Source organism: Moschus berezovskii, chromosome 22 (genome assembly GCF_049115385.1).
Source record: "Moschus berezovskii isolate FMDL1 chromosome 22, NW_MosBer_1.0, whole genome shotgun sequence".
Classification (NCBI taxonomy): domain Eukaryota; kingdom Metazoa; phylum Chordata; class Mammalia; order Artiodactyla; family Moschidae; genus Moschus; species Moschus berezovskii.
Window position 1 is genome coordinate 62,094,382 of NC_142481.1, and position 27,872 is coordinate 62,122,253.

Here is a 27,872-nt window from a genome sequence, read left to right on the forward strand (position 1 = left end):
TATCAGCAGGGTGGGATAAAAGTGCACCGCACCAAGTGAGAGGCCAGGGGTTCTGGTTCCAGGCTGGCAAAGTTCATCCTGGGCAGGACATGTAACCCTGATGTGCAGAACTGTTCTGTTCTGTTACTCAGTCGTGTCCGACTCTTTGCGACCCCGTGGACTGTAGCCTACCAGGCTTCTCCGTCCATGGGATTCTCCAGGCAAGAATACTGGAGTGGGTTACCATTTCCTTCTCCAGGGGATCTACCCGACCCAGGGATCGAAGCCGGGTCTCCCGCATTGGAGGCAGACGCTTTAACCTCTGAGCCACCAGGGAAGCCCCGCAGAACTGTTACCATCTCTGTTGTTCTTCAGTTGAGTGAGAACTCAACTCAGGCCTGATGGGTAGCTCAAATGACACAACAGATGTGAAGATGCTTTGGGAAGGTATGTCTCTCCCATGGAGAAGGAGGGGGACTAGTGAGAAGTGAAACAACCATTCCCACCTACAGTGCTGCTAAAGATGCTGCATGCAGGACAACAAGCCAATTACTGAGGCACAAACTTACCCTGAGGCCTCAGCATGTCTTGCTATTTCTTCCTTGAAATGTGGGTTTAAGTTCTGGCTTAAAATCTGGCTCAGATACAAAGGGTTTCCCGGTTTATTCATAATATTGGTTATAAGTTTTTGAATCCCATATTGTGGGCCAGCCACTTTATTTCTAATCTTCACAATTATACTTTACGTTAGAGTTCCTCCTCTGCCTTCCCAGACGAGGAGGCTCAGCGAACTTACAAGATTTGTATAGTCTGCCAAGAGCTAGAATAACGGGCTTGCTCTTCTGGAACCAGTGCTCGTAACCCTGATTCAGCGCTGCCTTCTTCTCTGGGTAAGAGAAGCTTCTGAGGCAGATGGAAGGAAGCAGGGAGAAGTGCAAGAAGAGGTTCTTAGATATCGGAATACACCTTATCGTGTAAGGCTCACCTCTACACATAAAGTTTTTTCTTTCAAGTCATAGAAAGGGTGACACACTTTACCGGCCATCTTGGTTGTGGCAATACCAATCTTTTTTTTTTTTTAAATTTTTCGGCGACGGACAACCAAGGAAATTAGGCAAAGCGGCCCTCCCCAGGGATCTGAAGGGGCGCCAGGGACGCCTGGCGTCGCCCTCCCGCCGGCCGAGGCCCAGGGCGCCGGCCCCCAGAGCGCGCTCGCGCCCGGCGGCGGGTCTGCGCGGCGGGAGGGGTTCGGAGGGTCCGCCCCGCCCCCTCATTTAAATACGCGACGCCGGCGGGTACGTCGAGCTCGCCGCGGACTCAAGATGGCGGCGTGTGGACGTGTACTGAGGATGTTCCGCTTGGCGGCGGCGCTGCGGCTGCTGCTGCTCGCGGCGGCAGGCGCGGAGAAAATCCAGGGCCCGGGCGGCCACGGCCAGGGCCCGGGCCCGGGGAGCAACCTTCTTCCTCTCGGAGCGCAGCCGGGAGGCGGCGTGCTGCCGGGTCAGCTCCTGCTGCCTCAGTCATCTCAGTTGCAGCAGCAGCAGCAGCAGCCGCCTCAGCAGCAGCAGCCTCCTCAGCAGCAGCAGCAGCCGCCGTTCCCTGCGGGCGGGTCTCCGGTCCGGCGGGGCGGAGCAGGGCCCGGCGGGGCTGGCGGGGGCTGGAAGCTGGCGGAGGAAGAGTCCTGCCGGGAGGACGTGAGCCGCGTGTGTCCCAAGCACACCTGGAGCAACAACCTGGCGGTGCTGGAGTGCCTGCAGGACGTGCGGGAGGTAGGTGAGGCGCCGGGCGCGCAGGCCTGGCCCCCGCGGGCGCCGGGCGGCCTGGGCCGCCGCGGCCGCGCCTCTCGCTTCCTCTGCGCGGTCGCCCGCTCCCCGGCGCGCTCCGGGGAGGGGACCCCACCCCCAGCCCTCACTCGCTCCCGGACGGTGCTCTGGGATGCCCACCCCGGCTCCCCGCCGCCGTCGGCCGAGGCCCAGAGCGAGTCTATGTTTGCTCCGGTCTTTTGTGTGATGCTCTAAGCGCGGTGGCTCCTCGGTGAAGACTTGTGTACGATTTTGCCACCCTTTTTGATTTGGGTAATTTGTAGCAGCTCTTTAAAATGTGAAAAATGGTTGGCGTACTTCAGCTGATAAAGAATACCCTGCTGTTTATTGGCAGTAGATAATGTTTGTTTAGACAGCTCGGGTTCTGTTCTGATGTGTATTGTAGTCTGCAGCCAGATTTACTGTCTTTACCCTATTATTCTGTAATTCAAAAATTCCTGTTATTTACTAGCTGCTGAAACTAATATATGCTATTTTTTTTCGCCTTCACGTCTTTTGATCAATTTGTAATGTTAGCTATTATTCCGAGTGATTTAGAGTCCCAAAGCTTGAAAAGTTGAGGCAGCTTTTGAAGCTGGGCTGTGAGGTCTTTGCTTTTCTGATCTTTTTGCTTGTCTGACTGTACCTCTTAATGCCGTCTTGGTTTGATGTTCTTTGATGCCATTCAGTTTAGTAACGCAGACGTTAAGTGCATTTTTGACAGTTAGCAAAGTTTGGGAGCAAATCTGGTAGGGACACTTTTTTTAAACATATAAAAGGCCCAAAAGTTGACAAGTAGAATGAAACCACTCCTTGATACAGTCTTATTTGGAAAATTGTAATCAGAATTGCCTAAGATGTTCATGGTCACAGGAAGACCATTGGTTTGTAGAAAAAGGCTAGTCTTAGCAGTTTTTCCCCCCCTCATCCCACTGTGATATTTGATCTGGTAGTCCATACAGAGTAATTCACAAGAGTAAAAGATATACATGTTCAGGGGACAGAGAGAAAGGAAATTTCTAGAACCACCAGAACTGTGGGGCCTTAGATGACTTATATACAATTTGAAAATTAGAAAAAGAATCCCTTCTTCTTTATTCTTCACCTACTCCTCTAGTCAGTACAGCTGAGATTCTTAACTGTGTCAAGCTTCTTGAAATTTTCTGTTTGAGCTTTGAGGATATAAAATACGTGCTGTTCTCTCAAACTAGGATCGTAATGTTGAAGACCAAACATTTGGTGAGTAGTTTGTGGCAGAAACAGGATGTTATTAGGGAAAGTGGCCCTTTCTAGGAGTACATCTTTCTTGACATGTATTAGGGACATGTGGATTTTGTCATTCACAGGATCAGTGTTCCTTTGTCATGCTTGTAGAAGTGTGTAGCAGCGTATATAATCCGTAAATAACAGATGTGACCACTTTTGGAGTCTGTTTAGTTAGGTCGATACTGTATTTCTTTGCATTGCTTCTGCTAAGTCACTTCAGTCGTGTCCGACTCTGTGTGACCCCATAGACGGAAGCCCACCAGGCTCCCCCATCCCTGGGATTCTCCAGGCAAGAACACTGGAGTGGGTTGCCATTTCCTTCTCCAATGTGTGAAAGTGAAAAGTGAAAGTGAAGTCTCTCAGTCGTGTCCGACTCTTAGCGACCCCACGGACTGCAGCCTACCAGGCTCCTCCATCCATGCGATTTTCTAGGCAATAGTACTGGAGTGGCTTGCCATTGCCTTCTCCGATTTCTTGCATTACTTACTGTAAAAAACCTGGGCTGAAAGTGTAGTTCTGTAGTTCCACCTTTGAGTGTAAGAATCTCAGCAGGGATATTGTTTCAGTAACTACATTTTCCTTCCTTTATGGGGATGTTATTTAAACTCTTTGAAAGTAGTTATTAGGTCCTGTGTTTCCTTTGTAGCTTTCCAGAGGACCTAATTCAGTGCCTGGACTCAGTAAACAGTGTTGACTGATTGAAGGTGAAGTAAACTAATGGAGTCTGTTTTATGGAAGAAAAGATGTCATGTAAATTGAAGGAGGGGGCTTTTGGAGGGCAGGGGTTTTTGCAAATTTCCAGGTTTTTTTCCTCCTATTTTATATACATAAAAAATTGAAAGAATAGTACCATGACCAACTATATATAGTCTTTAAGAGGTGGAGCTAGTTTGAAACTACTTTTTTTTTCCCCTTTAAAGACAGCAAAAAGAAATTTTACTCCACTTAGAGAATTGGTTAAATCTACTATATGCATTTGAAAGCATATAAGAAGAAAGTGAACTAGCTACGCACATTTGAAATGGAAGTATGGAACGTGTTTTGTATGTGCTTTTTGGTATATAGGACTGTTTGATAGGAACGCAGATATTTGTGCTTCTTTATTCCTTTGGATACTTATTTGCAGGAAGATTGTTCTCTGTGTTCTTGCTGTTAGTGTTTTGAAAATGCAAAGCATATGACTATTTAAATGGTAGTGTAGTAAACCACATTTTTATTTTGAAGTAGCATGGGTATATGGTGTTAGGTTAAATCTTAAGTTCAGATAATTTAAGGTTCCCTTTAGTGTTCAAAGTTATGTATTAATTCACTTACAAAATCTATTTGAAGGTATTTATAGTTACCTTTAAATAATTTCAGTGGATACTTACAGTTTGTCTAATGTATGGTATGCCAGCAAATTAAAATTTTATGTGTAAACTATAAATTAAACAGCATATAGACTAAGATTAGTTCACAGCTTTTCTGTTTTTTTGGTTACTATTTTGAAGATACATGTTGTGGGGGATTTTTCTTTATTTTTTTTAACCCTCTCAGATGAGTCATGCCTTTTAAAAGGTCAAGTATACCCAGTGGGCCTGCTATTACATAGCGGGTATATTAGCAGTAATGATGGAATAGTAGTCCTGGTTATGTGTGTCTCTTTATGTAGTTAGCAGTAGTTCTAGTTAAAAGAACATATAACTAGTTCACATACATATACTTTCTAGTATAAGTAAAAGGAAAAATACACCCTGGGCTGTTCTGGCAGTTAGAGGAAAGGTAATACCAAAAGTAGAGAAGGTACTGTTGTCTAGTTTAATATTTGATTAAAAAAAAAAAACATGTTTTATGTTGAGAGTAATTTTAAATTACTTTGTATATTTTTGGCTGAAATGACAGAAGTTTCACATGGAGATGTTGATTCTTTAGAAGATTATTAGTGATGTACATAGTTTTTCTTAGTTTTTGTTGTTAGATTTTTTAAAAAAGAAACAAAAACTTTCTAATACATGAACAGAAGCAGCAAGAATAGTTTGATGACTCCCTACCCCATAAACTTAAACTTAGCTTAAGTTAAGTTAAACTTAAACTTAAACTGTCCCCACTTTGTTTTTAATCACAAGGGTTGGGAGAATGGCGTATTTTAAAGTAAGTCCCAGACATTATGTCATTTCATTTATAAATACTTCAGTATAAGTCTCTGATAAGGACTTAAAACAAGATAAAACCAGAATCTGATTATTTTTTTTTAGTATTTAGAAGCATTATGGCGACTTCCCTGGCTGTCCAGTAGTTAAGACTCCCTACTCTTAAGGCAGGGGGCACAGGTTTGATTCCTGGCTTGAGAACTATGCCACACAGCTCAAATAAAAGCATTATGAGTATTTCTTCTGAATTTCTTGGTACCTTCTTTTGATATATCAGTTTCAGGTTATACATTTTTGACCACTTTCTATGCACAGAGTGAATGCTTTGTAAATATTTCTTTAAGATGGACTAGAACCAGTGGACAGAGAAAGCAATGGCAAGCCACTCCAGTACTATTGCCTAGAAAATCCCATGGATAGAGGAGCCTGGTAGCCATGGGGTCACTGAGGGTCGGACACGACTGAGCAACTTCACTTTCACTTTTCACTTTCACACATTGGAGAAGGAAATGGCAACCCAGTCCAGTGCTCTTGCCTGGAGAATCCCAGGGACGGGGGAGCCTGGTGGGCTTCCGTCTATGGGGTCACACAGAGTCGGACACGACTGAAGTGACTTAGCAGCAGCAGCAGCAGAACCAGTGGAAGCAGTGTCAGACTTTATTTTTTGGGGCTCCAAAATCACTGCAGATGCTGATTGCAGCCATGAGATTAAAAGACGCTTACTCCTTGGAAGGAAAGTTATGACCAACCTAGATAGCATATTCGGAGAAGGCAATGGCAAGCCACTCCAGTACTCTTGCCTAGAAAATCCCATGGATGGAGGAGCCTGGTGGGCTGCAGTCCGTGGGGTTGCTAGGGGTCAGACACGACTGAGCGACTTCACTTTCACTTTTCACTTTCACACATTGGAGAAGGAAATGGCAACCCAGTCCAGTGTTCTTGCCTGGAGAATCCCAGGGACGGAGGAGCCTGGTGGGCTTCCATCTATGGGGTCACACAGAGTCGGACACGACTGAAGTGACTTAGCAGCAGCAGCAGATAGCATATTAAAAAGCAGAGACATTACTTTGCCAACACAGGTTCTTCCAGTCAAGGCTATGGTTTTTCCAGTGGTCGTGTATGGATGTGAGAGTTGGACTATGAAGAAAGCTGAGCACTGAAGAATTGATGCTTTTGAACTGTGGTATTGGAGAAGACTCTTGAGAGTCCCTTGGACTGCAAGGAGATCCAACCAGTCCATTCTAAAGGAGATCAGTCCTGGGTGTTCATTGGAAGGACTGATGCTAAAGCTGAAGCTCCAATACTTTGGCCACCTCATGCGAAGGGTTGACTCACTGGAAAGGACTCTGGTGCTTGGAGGAATTGGGGGCAGGAGGAGAAGGGGACGACAGAGAATGAGATGGCTGGATGGCATCACCAACTCGATGGACATGAGTTTGAGTGAACTGGAGTTGGTGATGGGCAGGGAGGCCTGCGTGCTGTGATTCATGGGGTCGCAAAGAGTCGGACACGACTGAGCGACTGAACTGAACTGATAATATATATTGAAGAGGAATTACATTACAAACTGTAAACCTGCTTTGACTCATAGGTGAACATTTTCTTTTTCTATTCGTAGTCTTTCTCTTAACTGTATCCTAAGATAGTAGGCCATCCCTTTTATTTGATCTATATGAGTTGTTTCCTGTGTGTTCTGTCTGTATGTATTTTATAGTTTGTAGAATTTATGTGTGTACCATCTTGTTCATTCATGGGTGAAAATAGTGAAATGAATAATGCAAACAGCAGTTAATCCAAACATTGTTTGACTTTAGGATATATTATGATTATTTTGTTTGAACCAATATGGAATTGCCTCCTGTGCTGACTCTCAGTGGTTGGAAGCAGTCTAACCACATAATCAAGGTGTTATTGATCTATTATGCACTTACCATAGTGGAAGAGCACTAGTATTTTAAGATACCAACATTGCTTACAGTTGGTTTGATAAATGGGATTGTGATCAGGAAACAGTTGTATAAGAGAGTGTTCATCACTGCATTTTACACGGGCAGTGAATCCTTTAGAGCAATGAAAAGAGCACAGAACTAGGATTTAGACTTGAATGGAGCCCAGCTCTGCTACTCTGGACTTAAAAATCATACCACCACTTTTTTTTTACCCTGAAGCAGGGACAGTTATAGAGAAGGCGATGGCACCCCACTCCAGTACTCTTGCCTGGAAAATCCCATGGATGGAGGAGCCTGGTAGGCTGCAGTCCGTGGGGTTGCTAAGAGTCGGACACGACTGAGCGACTTCACTTTCACTTTTCACTTTCATGCATTGGAGAAGGACATGGAAACCCACTCCAGTGTTCTTGCCTGGAGAATCCCAGGGACGGGGGAGCCTGGTGGGCTGCCGTCCATGGGGTCACACAGAGTCGGACACGACTGAAGCGACTTAGCAGCAGCATCAGGGACAGTTAAGTAGTGATGGACAGGACAAGACGAGAAGGGGATGACAGAGGATGAGATGGTTGGATGACATCACTGACTTGATGGACATGAGTTTGAGCAAACTGGGAGTTGTTGTTGAACATGGAGGCCTGGCGTGCTGCAGTCCCATGAGGTCGAAAAGAGTCGGATATGACTGAGTGACTGGAGTGAACTGAACTGAGGGACAGTTTAACCCTGTTGTAAGTGAACATATACATGAATTCCTTTTTTTTTCCTTCCAATTTTATTTTATTTTTGGTCCCACCACATGGCTTGCAGGATCTCAGTTCCCCAACCAGTGAGAACTTGGGCCATGATAGTGAAAGCGCCAAATTCTAATCACTAGATCACCAGGGAACTCCCTACATGAGTTCTTGAATTTGATGTGCTAGTTATATTTTTCTTTTTTTACATTAAACAAAATATGTGACCATTGAAGTAGGCAATAATAACACATACCACTTGAAATCATCTTGCTTACCACCTCTGGTACATGCTTTGGAAGACTGGGTTATCACTTAAGATCCTTCCAGCTTTGGTACTCTGTGACTCTGCCATCTGTAGGAATATGAGACATGTGCAAGGGAGCCATACGCACAGGTGGAAAGGCAAGATGCTTTGAGTAGTTAAAGGGACTGCACTGACTCAAGTAGAGAGTTTGAGAATTTTTTGAGTCCAGATTATAAAGGGTCTTGCTTGCACCACTCTTCTTCAAGTAAAGCCCAGAAATGGGGTGTGTGTTTATCCCAACCTGAGATAGAAATATTCCTGCAGATAATTGAGTTACTTGTAAAATAACACTGTCACTTACGCAATGAACTTTTTAAGAAGTCTCTTGATAAGAATGCTTTCCCGTAAATAGGTGCTTAATAATTCATTGTTTTTTGGAAGAAAATAAAGAGCAGTCCAAGAGATGAGATGGTTCATTCTCTTTGTCCATTTCTTCTAATGTGTTCAAAACAAATTTCATCAGCAACAATCCTCCCTGCTTATATGAGAAATGTATTTTAAAGAGAAGCCATTAAAATGACTTGTATAATATCGTGCAAAGTAATTTCTCTTCCTTAAGCAAACATTTATTGAATGCATACTATGTGCAATTCACTGTGCTTACTGTTAAAGGCTACAAATATATGATAATAGTAGCATTTACCAAGGGATTTTTGTTTGCCTTGTTCTAAGGGACAGGATGTTTTCTAGGTATTATGTATCTCATTTAATCTTATGAAAAATGTATCATTAGTATTATTCCAATGATTACTATTTTTTAAATGAGGGAGCTGTCTCAGGGCCGGTAAATAGTGGAATTAAGATTTGAAAGCCAGTCTTGTCTAACTGTAAAATGGCTCATGCCCCTTCCCCATCCCTGTGGTAGTCCAGCGTGGTAGTCATCAGCTAAATGTAGCTACTGAGCAGTTGAAATAGGAGTAGTCTGAGTTGAGATGTGCTGTAAGTGTAAAATACACACCTGATTTTGAAGACTTTGCACAGACAGGAAAATAAACTATTTCACTTTTTGTGGGGGGGAGATGCTGCACACCCTGGGGGATCCTAGTTTCCACACTCGGGATCAAACCCCTGCCCTCACCAGTGAAAATGTGGAGTCCTAACCACTGGACCACCAGGGGAGTCTCATCTCTTTTTATATTGATTATGTGTTCACATGAGTATATTGAGTTAAAAACATTATTAAAGCCAGTCTTACTTTTTAATTTTCAATGTGACTACTAGAAGACAACATATGTGGCTTCCATTTTATTCCTGTTGGGCAGCACCAGTCTGGAAGAAGTAAAAGATATCTTTATTAAGACCATAATGCAAGTTATAAAGTAGTAAGTACCATAAGAGAAGAATGAATTAAATTCTATGAGCATACGGTAGAGAAAATGGTTGGGAGAATCTGTATAAAGCCCGTCAGTGCTTCTCATTCTTAAATTGGTTGTTCATATCATGAAATTCTTAATCTGGTTAGTGGATGGACGTCATCTTCCTCATGCTGAATTTATGAGTTGTCAGGGGTGCCATAGCTCCTTCAGATTGAGAGGAGCTAAACTCACAGTACTGGAAGTCAGTCAGTGACTCGTCTTCATTTGGTTGAGTTGCTGCTGCTGCTGCTGCTAAGTCACTTCAGTCGTGTCCGACTCTGTGCGACCCCATAGACGGCAGCCTACCAGGCTCCCCTGTCCCTGGGATTCTCCAGGCAAGAATACTGGAGTGGGTTGCCATTTCCTTCTCCAATGTGTGAAAGTGAAGTCGCTCAGTCATGTCCGACTCATAGCGATCCCATGGACTGCAGCCTACCAGGCTCCTCCATCCATGGGATTTTCTAGGCAAGAGTACTGGAGTGGCTTGCCATTGCCTTCTCAGTTGGTTGAGTTAGATATATTTAAAACTTAAAAGAGTCTCAAGTGAAGGTCCTCAGAACTGTGCCAGTACTTACCCTTGCATCTGCATTAAAATAGAGTGTGGAGAACGAGAGGTGTGGACTGGAATCTAAAAACAATGAAGTAAGAGAACCAGGCATTTATTTTCACTCAGCTTTAATAATTTTACTGAAGTTAGAAAATCCGTTGCATTGTGCTTACAGTAACCCTTAAATTCTCCTGTTGAAGGATTGAATAACATTATAACTCTATGTAGGGAGAGTCATAGTGAAAATGGGTACTGGATCTATATCCTTGTGAAATAGAACAAATTCTTTAAAACATTTTTGTGTTCCTTTAAAAGCAAATAAAAAACATATGTGATGCATACTTTAAATTGTAAGATAAACAATGAAGTGAAATATGTGAGAGAAATTAACCAGGAGAGTGTTACAAATCAATTCAAATGCAGAATTACAAAAAAAAAAGAATTAAAAAATCATGTTTAAAGAAAACGCTCTGATGTCTAGAATGGTTTCATTTGTAATTTAACTTAGAAAGTCACTTACTTTCTTACTTCCACAGTTCCTGTGCCAGCCGAATCAGCTCTGTGATGTGATAAACAACATGAAGTGAATAAAAACTTTGAGAAGGGAAAAGGGGAAGTAATGGAGAGTTTTAATCAGGCATAGAGTCCACCATTTGTTAATTAATGGCCATCTACTGAGCATACCTACTGCACATGAAATAATCTGTCAGGGTCCTTTCATCATGTGGAGCTCTTCATAGGAGAAGCTGTGGAGTGAGTGGGAAAAGAGTGGGTTCTGAAACTACAGTCTGGATTCAAATCCTCGCTCACTTACCACCTATTTGTGACCTTGGACAGATTTCTCTTCAACCTTTACTTTTCTTATCTGTAAAGTTGAGGTATAAATCTAACTTCAGGGCTATGATGAGAATGAAAACAATTTTTTTAATATTCGTCAAATTGTACTTACTTATCAGTGGTCCTTTGTTGTTGCGGATGACACCCTTCAAGATATGGCTGTATGTTTACTGTCTTAAGAGAAATGTGAGCTGTAATGTGCGATACTTTTTATATAATCCATCTAAGACTTCTTCACAAAGGCTGTAGTTGAACTTACTTGAAGAGCAGTAAGGTCAAAAACTTTTATGGAGTCTTTGCTGTTGCTAAGTCGCTTCAGTCATGTCCAACTCTGTGTGACCCCATAGACGGCAGCCCACCAGGCTCCCCCATCCCTAGGATTCTCCAGGCAAGAACACTGGAGTGGGTTGCCATTTCCTCCTTCAATGCATGAAAGTGAAAGTGAAGTCGCTCAGTCGTATCTGACTCCTAGCGATCCCATGGACTGCAGCTTACCAGGCTTCTCCGTCCATGGGATTTTCCAGGCGAGAGTACTGGAATGGGGTGCCATTGCCTTCTCCTTATGGAGTCTTTACCAGGTATTTAAAATGTATACAATTTGAGGTTGTGGAGGCAAAGGAGTGAATTCCTTGGGTGAAGGCATTCAGTTCTACCAATGAAGGCATTCATTTTCTAGGCCTAAATGATATAAATTTGGGATATACTGCCCATCAATAGCACCCCACTCCAGTACTCTTGCCTGGAAAATCCCCTGGATGTGTGAATAGTTTCAAAATAGTTAGAATTCCACAGTCTCTTTTTAAAACTTATTTGCTAGATTAAGACATGACTGACATGTATATAGATAAAAACATTTAGTGTGTAGAATTGCTGGTTTTCTTTTTTTAAATCATTATAAGAACTTTTAAGAGTTTATAAGGTTGTCTATTGGTTTTCAACTTGAAAATATCATCTGATGCAGGAGAAATTAGCAGTGAAAGCAGAAGTCAGGAGGATATTGTTTCTTCCTCTTTAGGAAATAAATTTGGTCTCAGGTTGCTTCTCCGTTCTCCAGCTCTCCTTCCCACTAGCTCCCTACGTGACAGCCTACTGTTTGCTACCCCTCCCCCACCAAGTAGTTCATGGCTTCCAGAGAGTACCAAGTTACAGCTGTTGAGTTTACAGGCTTTACGTGTAAATACTGTTGACAAAGATTTTATATTCAGTGATTTGAGTAGCTTCAGCCCCAGACTATTGCTGGTTGTCTTTCCCTTTGCACAGTGCACTGTCCCTCCCCACGACCAGCTCTCCTTTAAGCATTGTTTTCTGGCTTGTTTTTACTAGCAGACTGAACCATAAGTATTACTAATGTTTGAGATCAAACCCATCTGTCCTAAAGGAAATCAGTCATGAATATTCATTGGAATATTGGACTTCAGTACTTTGGCCACCTGATGCAAAGAACTGACTCATTGGAAAAGACCATGAGAACTGACTCATTGGAAAAAAACCGTGATGCTGGGAAAGATTGAAGTCAGGATGAGAAGGGGAAGACAGAGGATGAGCTGGTCGGATGGCATCACTGACTCGATGGACATGAGTTTGAGTGAGCTCTGGGAGTTAGTGATGGACAGGGAGGCCTGGCGTGCTGCAGTCCATGGGGTCACAGAGTTGGACATACCTGAGTGACTGAACTGAACCAATCATATTTGATTTATAAAAAGCAGCTTCATCTGGTTCAATCAGTGTTCCTCCTTGTTCAGATTTTGAGTCAATAGTATCTGCTTCTGTGGCAATATTGATTGTTTCCTATCATCTTAAAGTATTGTGTTAGTCAGTGGTGTCTGGCTCAGGCTCCTCAGACCATGGGATTCTTCAGGCAAGAATACTGGAGTGGGTAGCCATTCTCTTGTCCAGGGGATTTTCACAACCCAGGGATCAAACCAGGTCTCCTGCATTGCGGGCAGATTCTTTACCATCAGGGAAGTCCATCATCTTAATATAAAGAGTTTAAAGTAAGGGGATAGTAGAAATTTAGTCGTTTTGGTGTAGGACTTTCACCTGGGTAGTCTTCCTGAAATTGTTTTCCCCGGCTTCTATTTGGGTTTATCTGCCCCTAAAGTTAAAAGAAGGGAATCAGGGTAGATTGTTGTATACTTTTAGTCATTTATTTGTGAAATATTTATTGAACACTCACTATATGGGTTAATTAATAAATAGCATGATTTTTTGGCATTTAGAAAAGGTGACTTGAGAGTTTTGTTTCTTAAAAAATAATGTGTTCTGAAAAACTTTTCTTCTCTCACAATAAGGGAGATGTGGAACTAGGTATAAATGTCAGAGGACTCACCAAATACAGTTGCTTTTAAAAAACTGAATTACCCTGAGTTAAATTGTGGTCTAACATTTAGTTTATGGAATGCTTGTAATCTCATTTGGAGCTGTTGGTAATGGTATGCAGTGGATAGGACAGATATCGGCCTTATTTTATAGACAGAAACACTGCAGGAATCAGATGGGCTGTGATTTGCCCAAGTCATGTAAGTATTAAGACATGGAGCTTAGATTTCCCAACTCTTTTGAAGTTTTAAATTTTAAAATCCAAATCTTTTAAAACTTAAAATCTGTTTTTTTTTGTTGTGTATTACCACATTGTTCTGATAATTTTCACATTTACATAAATTATATATTTTCATATTTTTAAAAGTATTTTTATAGCCCATTTTAATTTAAATATGCCAAGGGGTACTTGAAAACATGCTGTGTGCCCCTGTCCCTCCTGTGAGGTTTCTCCTTGCCTGCCAGTGGGAACGCGCTCCCTGCCCTGTGTGAGCTTCGAGTTCTTTGGCGGCTTGGCTTCTCAGTGTCTCATTCCCCACTGCGCGCGCACAGGATATGACTTGACTCTGGAGACCCCGTTGACGTTCTCCTTGGCTCTTTGTACAGCTCTCCTGTCCATTACCCACTCGGTCTTGCAAATTGTGGCCACCTTGGAGCCCCTGCGCTTTGACCTCCTTGCTCATCAAGGTCCCCAGAGTCTGCTTGGGGTCCTTCTCCCTGTGCTACCCCCTGGAAACCCTTTCCTGGCAGTGAGCTGGGTGACCGGCAGGCTCACGGTGTTTCCCTTCTCTCAGGCATTTTAGGCTTACGCTGCCTGTTGGCCAATGACTGAAATTTATTTCATATATTGTGCCTAGTTGTTATTTGCCACAATGGCATTTTTTGTGGTAATTAATCACCATCCCTTGAGTTTTAACTTATCACATATCAAAGGGAAAGTAGGAGAATTTGTTAGAAAAGGAGATTGAGAATTATTTATTAAATTGCAAATGTATCTTTTGACAGTTCTGCTTCTGAAAATTTATACATAACAGTATGGTCAATGTGTAAGAGGTATTAAATTGAAGCTTTTTTTTTTCATAATAGCAAATAATTGGAAGCAACCTCAATTAAAGCAACCTAACACCCTTCAATAAAGGAGTGATTAAATAAATTACTGTGCATCATTACAATGAACTATTGCTGTGGAAAAGCAGCTCCTATGTCACGTATGGAAAGATCTCCAAGATATATGACTAAATTAGAAAAGTAAAGTTATTGCTTGGTATACTTTACTACCGTTTTTGTGATCAAAGAGGAAAAAAAAGAATTAAAGTATTTATCAATATTTGCTTGTATTTGCATTAGAATGCTCCAGAACGATACAGAAGAAATTAGGGCTAATGGAGGGTAAAAATAGGTGGGAAACTTTCTATTATGTTCTTTTATTTTTATTTATTCTTTTGTATTTTTAATTTATTTTTGGCTATGTGATGTGATTTTCAGGATCTTAGTTCCCCCACCAGGGATTGAACCCAGGCTCATGGCAGTGGAAATGCCAAGTCGTAACTGTTGGACCACCAGGGAATTCCCTATATTTTTGATTTTTTAAAAAATATTTGAGCTATTATGTATACGTTACCTATTTAACTTTTTAATTTTTAATTAAGATGAAGATATATTTTTCCATTACTCATGTTGACGAAACTACCTTAAATGAGAGTTCTGCAGGTGTAATTTCATTTTGTGTCGAGGTCAGCGTGTTTGTACCTGGGTTGAGCCAAACCTTTTACCAACTTAGAAGATAAAAGATTTCCTTAATACATTGTTTAAGGCAAAAGTAACTGCCGTTATGCCAAACCCGAAAATACACAAGAGAGGCTGTGTAGCCTAGCTGCCAGATGGTGATCTGGAGACCCTGGTTCCTCCCCATCTGTGGTTGCGTTTCCTGGGGATGTGGAGCCTTCTGCCTTTAGGCAGACAAGAGAGTTAGACGCCCTGGCCTGCTGGTTTTTTGTTTTTTTTTTTAACTCCTTATTACCCTTCCTTTCTTGTAATTCACACACCATAGAATTCACTCTTTCAACCACAAGTTCTTAAAAGCCCTGGCCTCAGTCAGTCTGGTGAGAACTGCTCACATGCAGCACCTGGACACACAGGGGACTAGGCAACGCACTCCTGTGACAGTCCCCAGACAGCTGACGAGTTCTCTCAGTTGTCTGTGCAAGTCAAGTCAGGTTCGTGTGCCAGCCTTTGATTTGTCATACCAAAGCAGTTCTGTTCCTTCCCATTTTCCCTGGGAAAGGTGAAAGTTGTTGATGTACAATCAGATTTTTCTTTCAGTTCAGTTGCTCAGACATGTCCGACTCTTTGTGACACCATGAATCGCAGCACCAGGCCTCCCTGTCCATCACCAACTCCCGGAGTTCACTCAAACTCACGTCCATTGAGTTGCTGATGCCATCCAGCCATCTCATTCTCTGTCATCCCCTTCTCCTCCCACCCCCAACCCCTCCCAGCATCAGAGTCCTTTCAGTGAGTCAACTCTTCGTATGAGGTGGCCAAAGTATTGGAGCTTCAGCTTTAGCATCAGTCCTTCCAATGAACACCCAGTACTGATCTCCTTTAGAATGGACTGGTTGGATCTCCTTGCAGTCCAAGGGACTCTCAAGAGTCTTCTCCAGCACCACAGTTCCAAAGCATCAATTCTTCGGTGCTCAGCTTTCTTCACAGTCCAACTCTCACATCCATACACGACCACTGGAAAAACTGTAGCCTTGACTAGACGGACCTTGGTTGGCAAAGTAATGTCTCTGCTTTTTAATATGCTGTCTAAGTTGGTCATAACTTTCCTTCCAAGGAGTAGGCGTCTTTTAATTTCATGGCTGCAATCAGCATCTGCAGTGATTTTGGAGTCCCAAAAAAAGTCTGACACTGTTTCCACTGTTTTTCCATCTATTTCCCATGAAATGATGGGACCAGATGCCATGATCTTTGTTTTCTGAATGTTGAGCTTTAAGCCAACGTTTTCAGTCTCCTCTTTCACTTTCATCTAAAACTTTTGAGTGCCTCTTCACTTTCTGCCATAAGGGTGGTGTCATCTGCATATCTGAGGTTATTGATATTTCTCCCGGCAATCTTGATTCCAGCTTGTGCTTCTTCCAGCCCAGCGTTTCTCATGATGTACTCTGTATATAAGTTAAATAAGCAGGGTGACAATATACAGCCTTGACGTACTCCTTTTCCTATTTGGAACCAGTCTGTTGTTCCATGTCCAGTTCTAACTGTTGCTTCCTGACCTGCATACAGGTTTCTCAAGAGGCAGGTCAGATGGTCTGGTATTCCCATCTCTTTCAGAATTTTCCACAGTTTATTGTGATCGACACAGTCAAAGGCTTTGGCATAGTCAATGAAGCAGAAATAGATGTTTTTCTGGAACTCTCTTGCTTTCTCCATGATCCAGTGGATATTGGCAATTTGATCTCTGTGCCTCTGCCTTTTCTAAAACCAATTTGAACATCTGGGAGTTCACCATTCACGTATTGCTGAAGCCTGGCTTGGAGAATTTTGAGCATGACTTTACTAGCATGTGAGATGAGTGCAATTGTGCTGTAGTTTGAGCATTCTTTTGGAGAAGGAAATGGCAACCCACTCCAGTGTTCTTGCCTGGAGAATCCCATGGATGGAGGAGCCTGGTGGGCTACAGTCCATGGGGTCACAAAAGAGTCGGACACGACTGAGCAACTTCACTTTGAGCATTCTTTGGCATTGCCTTTCTTTGGGATTGGAATGAAGACTGACCTTTTCCAGTCCTGTGACCACTGCTGAGTTTTCCAAATTTGCTGGCATATTGAGTGCAGCACTTTCACAGCATCATCTTTCAGGATTTGAAATAGCTCCACTGGAATTCCATCACCTCCACTAGCTTTGTTAGTAGTGATGCTTTCTAAGGCCCATTTGACTTCACATTCCAGGATGTCTGGCTCTAGGTCAGTGATCACACCATTGTGATTATCTTGGTCATGAAGATCTTTTTTGTATAGTTCTTCTGTGTATTCTTGCCACCTGTTCTTAATATCTTCTGCTTCTGTTAGGTCCATACCATTTCTGTCCTTTATCGAGCCCATCTTTGCATGAAATGTTCCCTTGATATCTCTAATTTTCTGGAAGAGATCTCTTGTCTTTCCTATTCTGTTGTTTTCCTCTATTTCTTTGCATTGATCGCTGAGGAAGGCTTTCTTATTTCTCCTTGCTATTCTTTGGAACTCTGCATTCAGATGCTTATATCTTTCCTTTTCTCCTTTGCTTTTCACTTGTCTTCTTTTCACAGCTATTTGCAAGGCCTCCCCAGACAGCCATTTTGCTTTTTTGCATTTCTTTTCCATGGGGATGGTCTTGGTCCCTGTCTCCTGTACAATGTCACGAACCTCCGTCCATAGTTCTTTCAGGCACTCTATCTATCAGATCTAGTCCCTTAAATCTATTTCTCACTTCCACTGTATAATCATAAGGGATTTGATTTAGGTCATACCTGAATGGTCTAGTGGTTTTCCCTACTTTCTTCCATTTAAGTCTGAATTTGGCAATAAGGAGTTCATGATCTGAGCCACAGTCAGCTCCCGGTCTTGTTTTTGCTAACTGTATAGAGCTTCTCCATCTTTGGCTGCAAACAGTATAATCAGTCTGATTTCGGTGTTGGACCATCTGGTGATGTCCATGTGTAGGGTCTTCTCTTGTGTTGCTGAAAGAGGGTGTTTGCTATGACCCGTGCGTTCTCTTGGCAAAACTCTATTAGCCTTTGCCCTGCTTCATTCCGTGCTCCAGGGCCAAATTTGCCTGTTACTCCAGGTGTTTCTTGACTTCCTACTTTTGCATTCCAGTCCCCTATAATGAAAAGGACATCTTTTTTGGGTGTTAGTTCTGAAAGGTCTTATAGGTCTTCATAGAGCCATTCAACTCCAGCTTCTTCAGCATTGCTTCCTGGGTGCCTCAGATAGTAAAGCGTCTGCCTGCAACGCCGGAGACCTGGGTTTAATCCCTGTGTCGGGAAGATCCCCTGAGAAGGGAATGGCGACCCACTCCAGTACTCTTGTCTGGAGAATCCCATGGACTGAGGAGCCTGGTGGGCTACCGTCTGTGGGGTCTCAAAGAGTTGGACACAACTGATTTTTCTTTGCTATGCTCTAAATGTGTGGAAATACTTCCTTGTGATTGATTTCTAGTGTTATAATCTCTTTGATTTAAACTATGGAAGCAGTCTCAGCCTTGTGTAGTGATCTCACTTCCAGTTTCATACTTGGTAACAGTCAGAACCTTGTATCCTGTCCCTGGTGTTAAGCCCCAAGCCCTAAGTTAATGGAATAGTCTCCCCTCTTCCTTCCTTTATTTCTGGTGCCGTGGTTTTTAATCCTCCTTCCCTCCTTTTCCTGGTACCCAGGTGATTCCTCTTTCTCTTGAGTTCATCTATGCCTTTAAAAGAACTTCGTGTTTGCTGTCAAAGACTTTTCAAGTTCTGAACATACATGTATTCCTAGAACCTGAAGTTCGTGACTTTTGAGGCAGCTCATTCTTTGGATAACTGACTTTGGTCAAAACAGACGAGGAGATTGACTATTTATTGGGCAACTGCTGTGTGCTTGTGTACATAATTTTACTTAATCACCACTGTTACTGTAAGAGGTGATTTAGTTTTAGCCCTCACTTTATTATGGAATAGTTTGAACATACAGAAAGCTTTTGAAAAAACTCATACATTGATCACTGATATATCCAACCACTAAAATTTTACCATTAACATTTTTACTATATTTGTTTTATCACATAAATGTTTTAAACATTTTCTGTAAACTGTATGAAAAAATTGTATTTCATGTCAGTTTTAATTCATAGCTTTTTTTGTGCTTAAAAACAAAACACTCTCCTACTGCCAGAACTTTAAAAAGAAAAATCAAAAAATGAAAACTTGTTTTTTAGTTAAAAACAACTGCATTTATTTTGTATTAGGTGTTTTTTTCTCCCCTCCTCAAAGAGTTTGGGAAAGCCAGTGTCTTTCAGAAGGAGGTCTGCTCATTCTACTGTGATGAGCCAAAATCCTTAGACTTTGCTTTTTCCCCTCAGTTTCTGAACATGTTATTTTCACAGTCATCTTTTTCTAGATCTGGCCTTTCCTTTATTGTATCCATTTATGTTACTGAAAAGGAATTCTAGGATTCAAGGTACACCTAGCCTGGAAAATTGAGCTTGACAAGTGCTGGAACTTTTGCTATTTTCCTGAGAGTTTAACAATGCCGTGTAAGTATGGTTTATACATTGAGACAATAGTAAATTCACTCTTTAGATTAATTAGAGCATAGCAAGTCGAGTGTAGCAGAAGTGCAGATTATTGGCTCCTCTTGTTAGGTAGTTAGAATAGGAAACAGGAATCCAAAATGGCAGTGGATAAAAGATAAGGTTACAGGAGTCCAAAATGGCAGTGGATAAAAGAAAGGTTGGCTTGAAGCTCAACATTCAGAAAACAAAGATCATGGCATCTGGTCCCATCACTTCATAGGAAATAGATGGAAAAACAGTGGAAACAGTGTCAGACTTTATTTTTTGGGGCTCCAAAATCACTGCGGATGCTGATTGCAGCCATGAAATTAAAAGACGCTTACTCCTTGGAAGGAAAGTTATGACCAACCTAGATAGCATATTAAAAAGCAGAGACATTACTTTGCCAACCAAGGTTGGTCTAGTCAAGGCTGTGGTTTTTCCAGTGGTCGTGTATGGATGTGAGAGTTGGACTGTGAAGAAAGCTGATCACCGAAGAATTGATGCTTTGGAACTGTGGTGCTGGAGAAGACTCTTGAGAGTCCCTTGGACTGCAAGGAGATCCAACCAGTCCATTCTAGAGGAGATCAATCCTGGCTGTTCATTGGAAGGACTGATGCTAAAGCTGAAACTGCAATACTTTGGCCACTTTATGCGACGAGTTGACTCACTGGAAAAGACTGATGCTGGGAAAGGTTAGGGGCAGGAGGAGAAGGGGACGACAGAGAATGAGATGGCTGGATGACATCACCGACTCTGTGGACATGAGTTTGAGTGAACTCCGGGAGTTGGTGATGGACAGGGAGGCCTGGCATGCTGTGATTCATGGGGTCGCAGAGAGTCGGACACGACTGAGCGACTGAACTGAACTGAACTGAAAAGATAAGGAAGGGAGAAGCCTGTGAAAATAGAACAAAGGAAGGTCAAAGGAAGGACTTCAGGTAGAACAAAGGGCACTCCTGGCTAGCCCAGTTTGCATAGGGTAGGCCCAGGGGGAGGAAAAAACGTATAAAAGGAGGAGCCAAAGGGCTCTCTTTCTCTCTCTCTTTCTTCCCCGCGTGCTGGCGCACTCCTCCAGTCTCTTCTCTTTTCATCTTTGGGTTGGCATGCCCTCAAGCTTCGAGGATGGATTCTTCTGCTGTCTTCCAAATAAAAGAGAGCTGTAACACTGATTTGTCTAAGAGCTATAACACGGTTTGTCCAAGCCCTGAGAGCTGTGACGCGCCGAGGCCTTTAATGTCCATCGCTCCAAATCTTTGTTGTGACGAGACAGGACCAAGGAGCATACACTCGCCTGACACTCTGAACTAGTATTCTCCGTCATCCAAAATAGTTGTTTAGTAACTTAGTTATAATAATAATAGCCTGTGTCAGTTCAGTTCAGTTCAGTTGCTCAGTCGTGTCCAACTCTTTGCGACCCCATGAATCACAGCACGCCAGGCCTCCCTGTCCATCACCAACTCCCGGAGTTCACTCAAAGTAATGTGTCTGCTTTTTAATATTCTCTCTAGGTTGGTCATAACTTTCCTTCCAAGGAGTAAGCGTCTTTTAATTTCATGACTGTATAGGAAGTTGTTAACCTTTTGATATGCCTATGTTTAGTTTACTTTTCAAAACATTCCATTATTTTGTTTCTCTATTGGATGATTTGGTGATGATTCTTTTGTGATGAAAAATCAGTTCTGTAGGCCTGCTAAAGTCTAGACATGGGTTTATTCTTGATGTACATTGCCTATGTTTCCTGGACTCGGAAGATGGCTGGTGTCTTCCCCACCAGCAAATTGAAAAATTGCTGAGCAAGCACTTAAACTTACTCATTTGAAATGGACTCTTAATATCCAGTTCTGTGTGTCGTGCAACCTGGTTTGGAGAGTTGGTGCTTGTTCAGGCTGATGCAAGGCTTCAGTTTCCTTAACTGTAGAAATTCAGCAGTTGTGAGACTGAGGCTTGAGGTGGTATGGGTCTGAGAGCACTCTAAGAGGAACCCTGCTGGTCTGGGTATCGGCAGATTACCTGATGTCAGGTTAGTGTCACAGGGGAGAGTTGTGGCTCTTTAATTCAAGGTTTAGAACAGTTTATGAACAAGTATTTAAATGTTGTTTTTAGATAATTTGAAAGCATTTCCATTAACATATGAATAGCTAATTTGATATTTGTATGTAAAGTTGGATTAGTTTTGATACTTTGGATTAGGCTTTATAGGCTGCTTTTTATGTTAATAATAAACTTCATAATGGAAACCTTCTGCTGTTAGGCACCTTCACCATTTAACTTAGCTTGAGGGCCTTGACCTCTTTATTTACTTTAAACCTTTATCCTGGGTAATTAGTACCATTTTTAAACAGGTTCTTTGTTTGTACTACTATGTCATTTTACACCCTTTCTCCCTCATTTAGTTTTGAGCAAATTGCCTAATGCCTCTGGATATAATATGGGAGGTAAAACACAGAACAGTTGGAGTCCTTGTTTAAATTCCTTTTGAAAAACCAAGTTGAAATCCTTTTTGAAAATTTGTGGTAAGGTGGGAGAGGGATAAGTTACAAATTTGATATTAACCGATACACAGTTCAGTTCAGTTCAGTTCAGTCGGTCAGTCGTGTCCGACTCTCTGCGACCCCATGAACCACAGAACGCCAGGCCTCTCTGTCCATCACCAACTCCCGGAGTTCACTCAAACTCATGTCCACAGAGTCAGTGATGCCATCCAGCCATCTCATTCTCGGTCGTCCCCTTCTCCTCCCGAGTCAACTTGTTGCATGAGGTGGCCAAAGTATTGCAGTTTCAGCTTTAGCATCAGTCCTTCCAATGAACACCCAGGATCGATCACCCTTAGAATGGACTGGTTGGATCTCCTTGCGGTACAAGGGACTCTCAAGAGTCTTCTCCAGCACCACAGTTCAAAGCATCAATTCTTCGGTGATCAGCTTTCTTCACAGTCCAACTCTCACATCCATACATGACCACGGGAAAAACCATAGCCTTGACTAGACGGACCTTTGTTGGCAAAGTAATGTCTCTGCTTTTTAATATATTATCAAGGTTGGTCATAACTTTTCCTTCCAAGGAGTAAGCGTCTTTTAATTTCATGGCTGCAATCAGCATCCGCAGTGATTTTGGAGCCCAAAAAAATAAAGTCTGACACTGTTTCCACTGTTTTTCCATCTATTTCCCATGAAGTGATGGGACCAGATGCCATGATCTTTGTTTTCTGAATGTTGAGCTTCAAGCCAACCTTTTCACTCTCCTCTTTCACTTTCATCAAGAGGCTTTTGAGTTCCTCTTCACTTTCTGCCATAAGGGTAGTGTCATCTGCATATCTGAGGTTATTGATATTTCTCCCAGCAATCTTGATTCCAGCTTGTGCTTCTTCCAGCCCAGCGTTCCTCATGATGTACTCTGCATATAAGTTAAATAAGCAAGAATCATCTGTACTTCAGTTTTAAAAGTTGTGGTAAAAGTCTTATTGTCTTTTATTGAGTTTAGATGTGGTGTGAGGACAGGACTATTTCTTAAAGTTGAAGGAGTGTTACTGTTAAGATTTTTTAAAAATTGCATTTAATCATGAGCTGAGGTCTGCTTAATTCTCCATAAGCACTGTATTTAGCAAGACAATTTAATAGCCTTCCCTTTCCTCCAAGACTCGGGTCCCATTTATTTGTGGTTTTCTAGCAGTGCCTGGAGAATCCCAGGGACGGGGAGCCTGGTCGGCTGCCGTCTATGGGGTCACACAGAGTCGGACACAACTGAAGCGACTTAGCAGCAGCAGCAGCAGTGAGGTACCTGTCTGCCTATTTGTCCACCTGTCTGTGCTTTTTCTTTGCTTTTTGTAAAAAATATTATTATTTATTTTTTAATTGAAGGATAATTGCTTTACAGAATTTTGTTATTTTCTGTCAAACATCAACATTAATTCGCCATAGGTATACATATATGTTTTCTTTTTAAAATATTGATTTACTAATGACTTATTTGACTGTCTGGGGTCTTAGTTGTGGCACAAAGGAAATTTAGTTGCAGCATGCAAACTCTTAGTTGTGGCCTGGGATTTAATTCACTGACCAGGGATCAATCTGGGGCCCCTGCATTGGGAACGCAAAGTATTAGCCACTGGACCACTGGAGAAGTCCTTTCTTTTCCTCTTTAATGTTTTAAGAATAGTTTAAAAATAATCAGCAATTTGTGGGACTTCCCTAGTGGTCCAGTGGTTAAGAACCTGCCTTCCAGTGCGGGGGGTGCGGATTTGATTCCTGGCCTGGGAACCAGGAGCTGAGTCCGAGCTCAGCGACTGCCGAGCCCACACTGTCACAGCTAGAGAAGCCTGCGCCCGCAGGAAGGACCCAGTGCAGTCAGAAATGAGTAAATGGTTTAAGATAATTAGCAATTTGTCATTCCATAAGGCCAGGTATACTGAATTTATGTTTTCAGTTGTTATGATCACCTTTAAACACCTGCGGTTGTTGTCCGAAGGCATTAATTGGCATGTGTGAAGCATAAGATAAAATGTGAAATTATTAATAACAGGGACAAGCAGTTACTAAAATTATCCTTTCAGTTAGAAATGAAGTCTTCAGAGTATTTCAGTTCAGTTCAGTCACACATTCATGTCCGACTCTTTGCGACCCCATGGTCTGCAGCACGTCAGGCTTCCCTGTCCATCACCAGTGTCCATTGAGGCAGTGATGCCATCCAGCCATCTCATCCTCCGTCGTCCCCTTCTCCTCCCGCCTTCAATCTTTCCAGGCATCAGGGTCTTTTCTAGTGAGTCAGTTCTTCACATCAGGTGGCCAGAGTATTGGAACTTCAGCATCAGTCCTTCCAGTGAATATTCAGGACTGATTTCCTTTAAGATTGGCTGGTTTGATCTCCTTGCAGTCCAAGGACTCTCAAGAGTCTTCTCCAACATTTTTGTCTTATCACTGTTGTTGTTAGATAGTCCTTGTAATGAATTGAATTAGATTCTGGTCAGCTGTAGCAGACCACATTTCTTCTGTATCTTCCTGAGAAAAAAGCTCACCTTTTTTAGTCCTTTACTTGATCAGTTCTTACTTAGAAAGAAACCCATGTTTAGCAGGATCTAATACCTCAAAAGCATGAAGAAGGATATCTTCCAAAATTGGTCTGTGTCTTTTTTCCAGTCATCACTGCAATGATGAAAGATGACTTCTGTCATCACTGAAAGAAAATTTTCGAATTGAATGTAACCAGTGGGGGTTCTTCTTACATCTCTGTCCTCAGATTGGGTAGCTCTCCCTCACCAAGGGCAGCATCATAAAGACTTGATAACTGTTCCTCTCTCTCTGTACCTTCCCTGTGTTCCTGACTTGTTCAGTCTATGCTTTTTCTGATTCAGGGGTATTCTAATAACACCGTTTTTCAGTTCAGGAAGTTCTTTGTGTTGAAACATTCATAAAACTCTGCAGGCATCGCTTAAATCACTTAGAAGTGTTACAAGTTTTGAAAATAAAGAATCTTGAAAGTTTGTTAATATTTTATTCTGTGTGGCTCTTGCTATAAATGATGTGAATAATCTGTCTTGTACTTGCCATTAGAAAACCCAGGTTAAATAATTGGACCTAAATAAGAAGAGAAACCAAGGCACTTTCTTGTATTACATAATATACTATTTCATAAAGATTTGAGGGTCATATCATAGCACATTATGGTTGAATTTTCTTCTTATTTTTAGGTACATGTTTTATAAATTTTATTTGTATAGAAACTATCCCTTGAAAAAGAAACTTGAAGTTTCTTAATGGGGTACATGATTTTAATACATCTTTTCCTAATGTTGAACCAGAGTTTATTTGTTATTTTGGGTGGCTAAATTTATTTGCTATAATTTTATTTAAAGCTTCTGAATCTGTGAGTATTAGAATTTAAGGACAAGTTTATAAATTGCAACTGCCTGAAATTCTAATTGATAAGAATGTTACAAATAATAGTATATTAATCATACCTTGTAGAAAACATCCTGCTGCTGCTGCTGCTGCTAAGTCACTTCAGTCATGTCCGACTCTGTGTGACCGCATAGACAGAAGTCCACCAGGCTCCCTGTCCCTGGGATTCTCCAGGCAAGAACACTGGAGTGGGTTGCCATTTCCTTTTCCAATGTGTGAAAGTGAAAAGTGAAAGTGAAGTCGCTCAGTCGTGTCCGAACCTGAGCGACCCCACGGACTGCAGCCTACCAGGCTCCTCCATCAATGGGATTTTCTAGAAAACATCCTAAGAGTTTGTAAATGTATTGCCAACAAAACTTGGTTAATGTTTGGCATTTGTGATGCAATTAATAGTAACATTTTCAAGGTAATATTACTGGTGGAGGTCTGTAAGGAATTTAGAATGAAGAATTAGTCAGTGTTTTGCAGAGCCTTGGCCAGTGAGAAGGTTGCCCCAAGCAACTGACATTATTTGTTCTTGGCGTTTTGAGCTCTTTAGTGAAATGTCTGCATTAGCTTAGATTTGTTTTTGAGGAAAGTAGGAAGTCATTGAAGATTCTTGGGTAGAAAATGAAATAGTTAAGGAAATTATTTTTGTGAATGTGGATTAAAGTAAGGAAGATCTGAGAAAGCTCACTGAATAAGTTGTGTTTATAGTTAAACTGTGAACCACAGTGGACTAGTAGCAGTGAAGATAACAATGGGATTGAAGGGAGACTCATTAGTTAGGAGAAATTGAGAGTGCTTTTGTTCATTCATTTGCCAGATTTTGGATAACTGTTATTTACTACATGTCTGACATTTAATGGTAGGTGCTGGGAACATGAGGATTATTATGTAGCTCACCTCCCATTCCTGAAAGGCATGGTCCTTGTTCTCATGGGGCTTACCGTCTAGTGGAGGAGATAGCCATTAAAGAATCACAGAATAAATGGATAATTATAGGTACGATAAAAACTTTGAAAGAGATCTACGTGTACATTTCGCTAATCAGAGAATCTGGGAATATTTTCCTGAGAAAATAAATGATGACTGAGCTGAAGAAACAGTAGAATCTAACCAAGTGAAGAGAGGTTTAAAGTCTTAACTGTTAGGCTCCCTCCAAAATACATAATTCTTAGCTGGTGTTGAATTTGAAATGACAGCCAGGCATTTCAAGCAATTTCCAGTAAGAGGGTGTAAATTTGGAAATAGATCTTGAGCTGAATCTAAATTTTAGTTATTCAGTTTAAAGAAAGCTATAGTTGGAGGTATGAAAATGGTTGCGCCCTCTTAAAGAATGTATAAATAGAGTAGGATTCCAAGGACTGAGCCCTGGGGAATGCTCACAATTGAGGGTTGGGAAGAGGCTTGTTGAGAGAATTAGAGGGAACAGAAGGAATGGTTGAGAGTTAAAAGAAGATTTAGAAGAGTTTTTAATTGTGGAAGCCAAGGAGGAAAATTTTAGTTGTGGGAACCGTGGAAAGGGACATTTGAAAGGAGGTGGTAGTAGTCCCTAGGGTAAATAGAAGCACACAGTTAAGATTTAATGATTGAGAAAAGAGCATTGGGTTTTTTGTAAAGCAGAGATGGATTCTGTAGAGCCCAGATTTGGACTATCCGAAACTCTGTTAGTCTGTTTCAGAAGTTTGATAGTGACAGGAGGTGAGAGTATCTGGAAGAGAGGGCATCTCAGTTAAAGATTTTTCAAGGTTAAGGAAATTATTTTTAGTTTAAAGGCAAAGAGAAAGGAACCAGTATAAGGTGAAAGAGAGGAGATGCTGGTGAGGAAGAAAGTGACTGTAAATACTCATGAAGAAAGAAAGGAGGAGGAGAATCAAATCAGTCTGCTGTCCGAAAACATGATTTGTAATTTTTTGAAGAACTTAAAGGCTGTAACTCTGAATTTCACAGACCTTACCAGTTACCAGGAAAGTTCCTATTTTAGGTTTAACTTATGCCCCACAGAGTAAAGGTTATTTTGCTTTTCTTCTTTTTTCCTTCTGCAGAACTGTTTCCTTCTTAAGTTAAATTTCAATGAAAGTAGATAGAGATGTTATCCCTACTGTCCAAAATAATTACGTAGTCACTTATGAATACTCATCATGTTGTTTAGTATTACAAGGTAGTTTTGAGGTGGAGCCAAACACCAGGGGCTTTGTGCCCCACGAACAATGTTAAGTAAACCTGAGTTGCCTAAAGGAGAGGAGACAAACAGTGGTATATATGCCATTCTGGAATAGATCCAGAACAGTTGGAAAAAATACCATAAGTAGCTACTGCTGCTGCTGCTGTGTCACTTCAGTCGTGTCCGACTCTGTGTGACCCCATAGACGGCAGCCCACCAGGCTCCCCCGTCCCTGGGATTCTCCAGGCAAGAACCCTGGAGTGGGTTGCCATTTCCTTCTCCAACGTGTGAAAGTGAAAAGTGAAAGTGAAGTCGCTCAGTCG

The 27,872-nt window shown here is 41.8% G+C and overlaps 1 protein-coding gene across 1 annotated transcript in view; it reads left to right on the top strand.

The window, feature by feature from the left end:
- Positions 1–1,271: 1,271 nt before the first annotated feature.
- The window catches only part of GLG1 (golgi glycoprotein 1), a 131,566-nt gene continuing 104,965 nt past the window's right edge, over positions 1,272–27,872 (top strand). Inside the window, exon 1 of the mRNA XM_055413146.2 lies at positions 1,272–1,748. Within this exon, the coding sequence (XP_055269121.1) occupies positions 1,302–1,748 (447 nt within the window). The 5' untranslated portion in view covers positions 1,272–1,301. The remainder of the gene's footprint in view (positions 1,749–27,872) is intronic.